Below are 11,123 nucleotides of genomic sequence, written 5' to 3' on the forward strand. Positions count from 1 at the left end.
AAACTTGGTCAAACCGTGTGGTATTGATAAGCTACTTGTTTATTCTAAAAAAAAATGAATCACTACCAAACAAAATACCCTCAATCCAAAATGTAGTTATTGTAGATGTGGAAACTCGTCCAGTTGTCACATGTTGCAGGTTTACAGCCGTCATACTGAGACGGGAGCATTGCAAACCTTTGCCTGATACCCGTGTTTGGGTTTATTACGAGGACCACCACAAAACCTATCAACCCGCTTGAGTTAACAACACAAGGACCAGAATGGAAACCGGAAGAAACACTCGCTGCCTCTACTCGCTAAAAGAACGAAGTGTTTTTAATATGCAGTCATCAAAAGACCACAGAATCAGATAGGTATCTTGCACCATTTATTTGACATTTGGATTATTCGCGGAACGCGACAACTTTGGCACGACATAACATCCCCAGCGAATTGTTGTGTGGCATCGTCTCGTGATCGGGCTATGAATCATTTTGTCGACCTTTGATAGTGTTGCGCCCGCGTATATATGTGTTCTTCCACCCGGATTTCAGCCTCCAGTTGTGACTGGTTGCTTGGATGACTAGTTTACTTGCAAGGTCGAAAGACTGATTTCGTTATTCGACTTACAAATAATCCCTGAACTTGACCCCTACGCTCTTTATCCGATGCCCTTTGCTCTTCCGTGGTTCTACGGTTGACCTTGTTATTTGGTCTGTTCGCGTGGTACTCCTTTCTGTTTCTGATGTCGATCCACAGCTCGATCCGCTGCTAGCGATCGACTGTTCGCACGTGCGTATTGATTGAACGAAGTTCTATAAATCGACTGTAGGCATTTGTCTTATTGTGTGAAATCTCCAGGATCTCACACATTCACTTCGTGCGTTCACGTTCTATAAAAGTACTCGGCGACTCATTAGATGCTTTTTATGGATACCAGGGAGAGTGGAGTGTATCATCTTATGATCACCTTGTATCTCCGTATTATTTCGGGTTCTCCAACCAAGTGCTTGCTGTATTCACTGCAGTTTGTCTAGCAGAAGACGTGGTTTTGGTGTTCCTATTTGATCTATCTTTTGGCCTCAAAAGTAATCTTCAAGGAGTGACAACTTATACGCTTCAATATCCCGTGTAGGTGTATCAGTCTTGCATTTAGTTCAGGTATGTCGATGACGTAAGGGTTACTACATGCACACTGACTTGCTCTGGCTTTTTCGGTGGCTGCCGTGAAGTTCCCATTTTCAAGTTAATTGTGACAACGATTCTAAGATGTCCGCTGTTTTTTCAACATTCGGTGTAAGAAGCGTTTTCCTTTTCTTCCCAGCTCCATTGTGTTTCTCAACTCTTTTAACAGACTCTAGCTGCGGTCTTGCATGTGGTATATCGGGCCGTTGTGGGATCTAGTTGTGCTTCCTTTTGATCTAAAACTGAGAAAAACTTTTTAAGATTACCACTCGTTTCCGCATGAAGGACGCATCCCATAAAAATTACATGACCAGCCTAACGCATGCACTGGGGGCGCCTGCTCTGCTCCGCGTCGAATTTGACGAAAACTGTACCGAAGTCCACCCGACGAAATCACACAGATAACTTCCATACGGAGGCACTAGGCTCTCAAAATCCTCAAAAATAAACCTCCATGATACTGATACCAGGCCATCAGCAAGTGACCTTGCTATTGGACACACCCGAATACATCAAAAAGGCTACGCCCCTGCTCTACGATGCTGCCACATAATGAATCGTATTAAAATCTTGTTATCTAAATAAAAAATAGCTCCATCTTGTGAGACAAGTAGAGAAAAAACGATAGCACATTGTAAAACAAATGCAGTGAGAGAAATTTTTCATCCAGTATTCTAGACAGATTCTGGGCAACTTAAGGCACATGGACCTCTTAAAAACAGCAGCCGATGATTTTCACCACTACCGCATCGAAGACAAAAAACAGGAGGATATTTTCCATTTGCTTCGCACACGATTATGCTCTCACTTGCTCATGCATATAACACTGTTTGATCGGATTTTAAGTCAAACCGTGGAGAAGTTGACGTGAAGGGTCGTAGTATGTACGCCTGTCGAACATGTGTAAACCTCACTCATGATATCACGATTTCATTCATCTAGACAGGCTTAAAATCGTGCACGAGTTTGCGAAATGTGTCGTGGTAACAGTCGAATCATATGCGACCGCGCACCGATAACCTGTTTTCATTTGCCCAACTGGTTAAGCATGCACACGAACAAGTTTCAAACAAAGGCATCCACTGTGTATACTGTCACCCAGAAATGACCACTATTTGCCACCAAATGTCTTATGATTAACTACTGTGCTGTTTTTTCTTTTGGCATCACTCGGGTGCTCATGTCCTCGAGAAAGTCTACCACGTAACTTCGTAACGATGTGAACCACATGACACACAGTCTACTTAGAAACATCAGGATCATTCTTGATCTGGGTCCTCAGGAAGTGTTAATGTTTTCGTGTATTCTTCGCCAACGCAGCTGGGATTAAATTAGGTTCCTCAATATGCAACGATAAATTTCGCGATTTCTACTGAAATTCCGTTGACAATCACATTCCTTCAGTTTCTACCTGATTTCTGATTCCGGCGGCTTTCCAGTTACTTGGAAGTTATTGTTTGCCAAGCATAACTAAGTCAGAATGGCATCATATGGAGGAACAACGTGTACGAAGTATCGCGGTTAAACACCGATACCTATGGTAAGTGCATCCTATATAACCGTTTGCGTTATAGCCGAAGTTCGGCTTGCATGGTCTTAACGAACTAAGAGATATGACAATTATTTCAAACATTATTTCTTATAACGAGTTTATGGATCTTTCAAGTGTTTTTCAAGTGCCTTTCAAGTGGGTCTTTCAAGTGTAAAATCAGGTGACAGAAAACGTTAACAAATTACATCTTTCGTGGATCTGAACAACACATTAGATTTTGCCGGAAATGCAGTGATTCTCATGGAGGAGGTGATCCGTTCTGAATCATTTGCAGCACCCAACCAAACCATTGAATAAAATTATGTACCGATTGTTTGAGCCTAAAACAGACCATGTTGACTAAAATTTGTTGCCAGCGAACTTATTTTCACGAGAATCCGGCTGCACAATTTGCATGGTACCAATCATGTTAGACGAAGTTTCGTAATCACTAAATTTCCTCTCTGTCGCTTTTACCCTGCTTTTTCTGATCAGACGAAATATTCGCATACAATTATGGAAGTTTATACTAATTTTATGCTGGCACTTGAAAATAGTTAACCAAAAATAATTAGAGCCTTCAACATTCAATAGAATTTCTCACATCCTGTGAAGTAATTATGGATGCGTTCATTCTAAGATAGAAACGAGTGTAAAAATAAAACAAACTAGTGTACAACACTAGCAACCTCTCAGCTGCCTTGTCCAGAACTGGTGAAAGAAAAATTCCTTTTCAAACTTGTTCTTCTATTTTACATGTACTTTAGCTTCACACAGTCAGTAAAAGTTGAATGAAACTCGCTGAAGCCAAACAAAACCAGAAGTTTTATTATCACATCACTACTGAAGTTTGATTTTCTGATAAATGGTCATCTCGTTTTGAGCAACTGCCCAGTGAGTCTTTTAGTGAATGTCTGGTTCACCAAAGTACGGCAAACACTGTATAAACATCACTGTTCGGCTTTTACACACCAAAAAATTGCTCTATGTCGATTTGGGATGCTGTAAAAGAAATAGGTGTACCACACTCTTTTTCCTGGAACTGTGATAATTTGTCCTAACCCAACGGTCTGATAAAAACTGAGTGCTCATAGAACCTAGCCAGACACCATATTTGACGAGATGTCGTCGGGCTCGTATGATCTGTTCAGACGGGGTAGAGAGAAGAAGACTTCATGGATTCATGAGTTCCAAACTATCCTTATAAGACTGTTCAGTAAGTTTCCGGTACTCATTCAACAACATATTTGCCGCTCTCGGGCTCTGTGCACGACCGACAAAAAGGTGTTGCATTACGCCTCATTTTTTGTTATTCGAATTTCGACTGTTTTCTAGAAAACACGCTTTTGAGGTTTTGGTCTTTGGTATGACAAAACATATTATGGGCAGATAAAAATGTTTTGATTCACAAAATTAAATCCTACTTAAACGACCAGTTAGTAGAGTCCAGTTACCTAGACCTCATTTCTGTCAATTAAGTAGTTGTCACAAGCACCCATAGAGAACAAATGAAGCTAAATTAGCCTTCGATTCAAGGAACTTTTTTATAAGGCAAAAAGTGTTTCTACCGTGAACGTATCCCTTCATCAAAATAATGGGCACATAAACCTGATTCATGTACATTACACACCAGTAGAGTTTACCGTATTGGAGGCATATCGGTTCAGTTTTCCAAGTACTCGCCATACAACTACCGCCGCCTGGCAAACACCAAATTTTAATATGAAACACAACAGTGCAGTTTTGAATGAGTTTCCCGATTTACTTCGCTGTGTCTTATCAGGTGCGCAATAAACAGACTAACGAAAAGTAAATATTACCACTTTGAAGTTTTGCTTTGCAGTTTAACATTTTAATACTTACACACAACTTTTTTGTTTGCGAATTATGCAGTGAACCACCTCCTCCCGAAGACTTGCTCTGATACTTCTATAATAAACACCGGTAATTGCTGGAAACGCGGTAAAATACACGGTTACTGTGCTTTACTTCATCTATTTATTTGCTTGAGTTCACCAGCTAAACTAAGGAGAGGTTAATGACCAAACAGTTCCATAAAAAACCCATTGAAGTAGCAAGAAACTACATCCGTAACGACATTGTCAGCCTATCAGTGAATATGTACCATTGCAGTGCGACACTTGACATGAAGTGTCGTCCGTTGGGAGAAGTTTAGACTGTTTCGTGGATCGGATTTTTTCTATGCCACAATGTGGCCCATACGTAGTTGCAAAATTCATTCAGAGTGATATCTCCTGATTGTGGCATTAAGCTTAGAAGCTTTTTATGTGTGAGACTACTGTATTCAGTTCCGCCGTTCAATCCACCAAATTTCTTCAAGATTCTTCTGTGTATATATTTTGTGGTAAACTAATAACTAAACAATACACGCGCACTATCCACCAAACTGATGCACTGAGTTGAACATCTAATGGTTAGTATCACCATCAGGTCGAAGAATTTGGGAGGTATCTGATGAGATTAGTTACTGAGATAAACCCTAGCAATGAACCCAGAAGTAATCGGAAGAATTAATTGAAAAAATTTCGCTTGGGTTTATTGTTCAGATAATCTTCGTGTAAAAACTATCAGAACTGCATGTCATACGTATTGTGTTGATAACAAGCAGTTGAAGAACAGCTAACTGCCGTTTGTGTGACATCGGTTCCCGTAATAAATGCCCGGATCATTTAGCTTTCTGTTTACGAATTCAACTGTTCAGTTTCATCGTATTCATTGTGTTCAACGCGAATCAGCAAAATGGTGCCTAATAATGCAGCTGTAGCACTCTTCCGGTGACCAGCTGCCATACCATCCGAAGGAAGCACGATGGCTGGGTCGCCGAAGCCTACACAGGGGAAGTCGAGAGGCAGAGGTCGGGTTCGAACCACGGACCTTCCAGTCAGTAAATTCGCGCTCTAACCACTTAGGCCGCCTAATAATTAGTATTATGGATTTTTGCATGACCGTTTGCAACACAACTAGAGTTAGCGGACAAAGTGCCCAAAATGATAAGGTTACGGAGGGCCAGTTATCAGGACATATGAGAACACAATGTATCTTCCGGAAAAAACGATAGAACGGAATAGGAAACGGTGTGCGGAAAAGTATTTCATGAGTGTTTGTCCCATGATCTGGGACGTATTAATCAAACCAATAGTCGCAGGGAGAAGGTTCTGTTCGCCACACTACCTCTTCTATTGCCTTCTACGAGAATAATCGACCGTTTGTGATTTACAAAGGGAGCTAAATACATTGAAGAATGTTCTTGTTGAACCAATTCTGGGAAGCAACACCGAATTTTTATTAACTGTTTTGAATGTGTCTGGGATATCAAAGCAATGTAAAACGACACAACGCCTGGTGACCAACATACTCGACAAATTACTAACTGAATGGACAGCCATTGATTCGGCAATCAGTTGTCATTATTGCGAAAAAAACTTTGCATAATTTTGACGTTGACAGAATTTCTCGTCACTTCGGTATGCACAGTGCTCTCACACCTTCTGGACTGACATAAGTAGAGCTTCTCGAAAAGGCGCCCTCTCTTGGCGGACACACTATGAGCCGTGCTTTTGTAGCACTTTTGTTGCATTGATCAGTGTTAGATTAGATACCAGCGTCTCTGTCATCAGTCCCCTCATCGCGTAAATTTGCCAGTGTTAACCATGGTTTAATATTAAATAAGTTGAAACTTTCAGCAGGTTAAATTATGAGGGCGATTTAGAATACTCTAGTTGCCTGTTTATTTCAAAACCACCCAGACCACTGTTGTCACAGGATGCAATGGGGTACAATAAAACCCCTCTTATATAAATCGGGGTTCACATTTTCTATGTTGGTTAAAAAGACATACCAGCGATAGCTTCATCTAGAAGTCTTTTACCTACAGTAAGCCGCAGGATTAAAAAATTAATTTTCTTATATAGTGTTGAGTTGAGCATCGTCTCGTGACTGCCTGAGATACATATGATGCTGGCTTTTAACCACAGACCACTCTCATTTGGTGCAGAATTTCATCCAAGCATTTAAAACTTTACTATGCTTCTGCGTATTTTTCGATGTGGAGTCATCCTACAATGCCAATTACATGGGCTTTTTTCTCCATCACTAGTGCTCGGAGTATGAGGGCTTTACTCCGAGTACGCTTTCGTCCCATTTTAATGGCTTGATGGTGTTATCGGTGTTCATCTCAACACTATTGACTGAGTATCCTTTATTGTTGCTTTATATGAGTGGCGAAACCCGTAGTTTTGGTACTGGTTGGTTGGTTTGCTTAAAGAAGCACCTCTGCTTATAAGTAATTTATACCTCTTAGTGCAGATTAATTTATGGTCGGGTCATTATAACCCTCTCTTAGAGCACACACTCTTGGGGAATCAAAATTATTTACCTATCACTGAGACAGATATGATGCATCCTTAATTTATCGATGCTGTTTCCAGACTTAGATAGATGTACATTTCTTTGTCAACCCAAAGATAACACTTTCCTTGCAAAGGTCCCGCTGTCTGTGCAAAAATTCCGTCTTACTGTGGCATGCCTGATGAGGCTTCACACTTCTCTGCAGCTGAGAATGAACTATTCGATATGAGTAGCTGAAAAGAGGATCAAGATAGAACTTTGCCCCAGTGGGACTGTTCACTCTAATACGCCAAAGCATAACGTTTTCTGAGTTCATCTTAACTTTTACTTTAATGCAAACAAAGGCAGACTATGACATAAGTTTACTCATTACACTGGCGAGTGAATCTATTCACATTGGCGAGTAAGTCACTCAAGATAATGTCCAAACGAGGACAAGATTAATCCTCCATGTATGTCGTTGTTTTTAAGCCAATATGTATCACGATGACTTCTTCAAGCTTCCTAGTCAAGGTAACAAGGAATGCGTCTTTAACAAGTCGTATCGTGGGTAGCTGTCCATTGGTTACGCCAGAATCGAGCCTGCTAGGTTACGCGGCAAGGAGAAGACAGAGAACCCGGAATACGTTTGTACTGTCAGCACAAACATACAGAGCTCCTGCGTTATTATATAAGATGGCTGAATGACCGAATATGTTCACTCACTTGTTCGTTATTTCCAGCATGCGGTGATGTTCCTGTCGTGGGCAAATTCACACCCACTATGCTGGTCGCATGCTGCTCATCCGTGTTTGGTAAGCCCCGTCAACGCACTTGCAATCCGGAAAGTGTAGCGATGGTGACCTTGGGGACTTGTAGATCTCTATACATATATTTTTCGTGTCTGAACGCCTCCAGACATAAAAACTGGTAATTTTACTAGTTGGAAAAACTTTCTAAACACTGACCACTGGTTTCTACCTGTTTGAGTCTCACCTTGTAACAACCTGAATTCAACGTAATTTCAGTTTGATTCTCAGGTAGTAGGTGAGCTGACTGTGATCCTAAAGCTGTGCCCACATGAAGGGCATTGTAGAGAGGTCTGTGTTATTAACTAGATTTGTGCTTCGTTATGAGTAGGGATTAATAATTCGTTCACAGTATAAATCACAGAGTACATCTCGTCATTAAAAATGAGGCTGCTTTCGCCCGTTGGAACTGCACATTTCTGTCTAGTCTTTTCGTGCTGCACATCACACATCCGCTGACGCAATTATGGATGCCATCAATCGTGCATGTAAACTATGGAATATCAACCTCACTGACCCTCGCGGTGTTTTCCAGTTGTTCATAATGCTGAACAATATGATCACGTCCATAGTTTTATCGCACCTGTCAGTGTACGATTAGGGTTATCAGACAAACATCACTTTTGGACACTGTCTTTATATCACTGAGTTCAGGAACGGTAAGTCAGTTGTATGAAATTACCATAAATTTGTTCTCAGGAATAAATCTGAGAAACATGGGGCGGCAGTAAGCACGACGTGGATGCCAGAGTCGGATTTCTACATATATATCTGTTCACTGTAACCTTCCGAATATATTTTGTTTCGTGGGGATCAGCGCAGATCAGTGTTTTTAAATACACATCGAATTCTTGCTAGAAGTTTATATCATTCCGAAAATTCCCATTTATAATAAGAACACAGATGGGTTGACGAATATGTTTTCGGCAAGGTTTTTTCAAGTCATACAGTTGCAAAGGTTAAGAGAGCGGTATTTAACATACTTAAATGAGTATGGTGTAAATGGACAGGGAATCGAGTGAGATGACATTGGCTACCTATCAAAGAACCATTAGCTCAGGTCGCCAATAGGATGACTTGAGCTAGTCAGTTCGGGGGGTGTTGTCGTTGACATTTTGTAGCACCTAACTTTTGAGTGCAATCGTCACAGATTGATGAACCCTAACTGAAATCCTACCACGCGTAAACATGGCAGTGTATTTTTACTTCACTATGCGGTAAAATTTCCGCAGATCTTTTCGTTCTCTCAACGCATCGGGTTGCTGCGCTGACAGTGAAGGTTGCTAGTGCAGGTTCAATGCTGTCTTGGTTGAAATTGGGACGATCTCGGCCCACTGTGTAGGCAGGCTAACGTGGAAAAACCACAACTAACACTGATGCGCCCACCCGGACAATAAAACCATTGTTATGGCCACCGACTTTCACTAATAGGTGTCAGGATGGGTTATCGTGACACGTCAGTGTAGAGCTTGATACCTCGTTCTGTAAGGAGCCTGGATACCCAATTTAGTTGTAGCAGTGTGATTTCACGGTTTGAGCGATATGCTAATCGCACGTAACCTTAAAATCCTCAGTTCACCCAGGGAATGTGCTACCTCTCAATCTATCTGACAAGGAGGCTTCTTGATGAATGGCAAATCTTAATTTCTCTGGCCTGATGAGTTAAATCGTTCTATCTAATTGGGAGAAGAGGTCGGCGTCAGTTGGAAAGAGTGTGGGTAAATGTTATTGAAAAATACTGTCAATAAAATTTCGTTGAGTTTTTGCACACGGCACTGCTTNAAAATACTGTAAATTTCGTTGAGTTTTTGCACACGGCACTGCTTGGGTGATTGAGAGGTCAGAAGCCTTTCCGGGTCCTAGAATATCAATGCAATGCAATAAATGTTTCGTGAGTCTGCCACGAAAATATCCTTCTCCTCATTCCCGTGACAGGTTTTCCAAATGTTGATGATAATATTTATTTTTTGATGTACGACGAATGAAAATAATATTCGGTTGGTCTTGGCCGAACGATTCAGTCCTCAACTACTATTTTGGAGGTCACGAGTTCGAATTGCCCTGGCGAACATTGGTACACACATAAAAAGAAACATCAACACAATGCTTCGGCACAGGTTAACTTCATTAACAGAGCAAAATCTTCAACTAACTTTCAGAATCTTTACATACAGCCGAAAATGTCGTACAGGTATATCGGTGATATCCTTTCACGGGGTCTGGTTTTACCTACTCAAGTACACGTATCAATTGGCAACTGAGTGTTATTCAGTATAGGGACTATTCCCTGCGAGCATTAAATGAACAGGTTTTTCAATTCACACTTGATCATGGTACCGATATAAAACTTGGTTAAAACTAAAAATGAATCCATCCGATATCGAATCAGAAGCTTAAGTATGTACAGACCAACAAGAAGGACGAACGCCGAGGATATGAATCTCACCTGCGACCTGGAACTCGGGTGTGAACTGTCTGATCCGATCAGGACGTTGCCCTACGGAACAAATTTTCGCGAAAACTTCACTCAGTTTCTCCAAACACAGAACATGCAGATCATTTGTGACACAGACAGAAACCCTCCTTCGAGATATTTAAGCGGTCTCTAGTTTCGACATATTGTTTACTTGCTGGCGGTTGCGAGATCTGTGGAGTTCACTATCACATCGCTTTCGTTTAAACAGTACTCCACTTATCCTGGCACAGTTATTCTCGCGAGCTCTTACCAAAGGTAAAGCACTAGGTTCGAATTTCGTTCTTATTAGATCCTATAAGCAGGACACATGATTATCCATGCCGGAGTTTGAACTCCGGACCTCTGACATCTGACCAAACCAGGGTCGTCATTCGAGGTATCAGGAAAATCAGTCCAGTTACTCATGCGTGAACACGCTCGCGTGCTCACATGTGATGGTTCAGCTGCGTCCAGGGTGTGCTTGTTCAGCTGTAACACCCTCCTGGTGCCTAGCTGCCATTGCACCCGAAGTAGGCACGAGGGCTGGGATACTGTCAGGTCGCCCAAACCTAGACAGGGGAAGTCGAGAGGCAGAGGTCGGGTTCGAACCACCGACCTTCTGATCAGTAAATTCACGCTCTAACCACTTGGTCCAATCTCGCCACCCCTTGTGAAATAGCTGAAACCCCGATTACCTCGTCTGTCAAAAATCAGGGATTTCAACCCTGTTGAGGAGCTCTAATGGGATAAAACTCGAGTATTGTGCCCCCTCCCCCAGTTTAGTGTGGATTCGAGGTTGATTGCAACAGGAGAG

General features: G+C 41.6%; 1 protein-coding gene across 1 annotated transcript; it reads right to left on the reverse strand.

Annotated features, from left to right (window-relative positions):
* Positions 1–5,512: 5,512 nt before the first annotated feature.
* On the reverse strand, positions 5,513–10,876 carry T265_15332 (hypothetical protein; the record flags this gene model as incomplete). Its single annotated transcript, XM_009177630.1, has 4 exons — positions 5,513–5,758; positions 7,772–7,843; positions 7,880–7,972; positions 10,760–10,876. Coding segments are annotated over 4 exons (528 nt in total), but the record flags the coding sequence as incomplete, so codon positions are not given.
* Between the last annotated feature and the right edge of the window lie 247 nt (positions 10,877–11,123).

Source organism: Opisthorchis viverrini, assembly GCF_000715545.1.
Source record: "Opisthorchis viverrini unplaced genomic scaffold opera_v5_442, whole genome shotgun sequence".
Lineage (NCBI taxonomy): Eukaryota > Metazoa > Platyhelminthes > Trematoda > Opisthorchiida > Opisthorchiidae > Opisthorchis > Opisthorchis viverrini.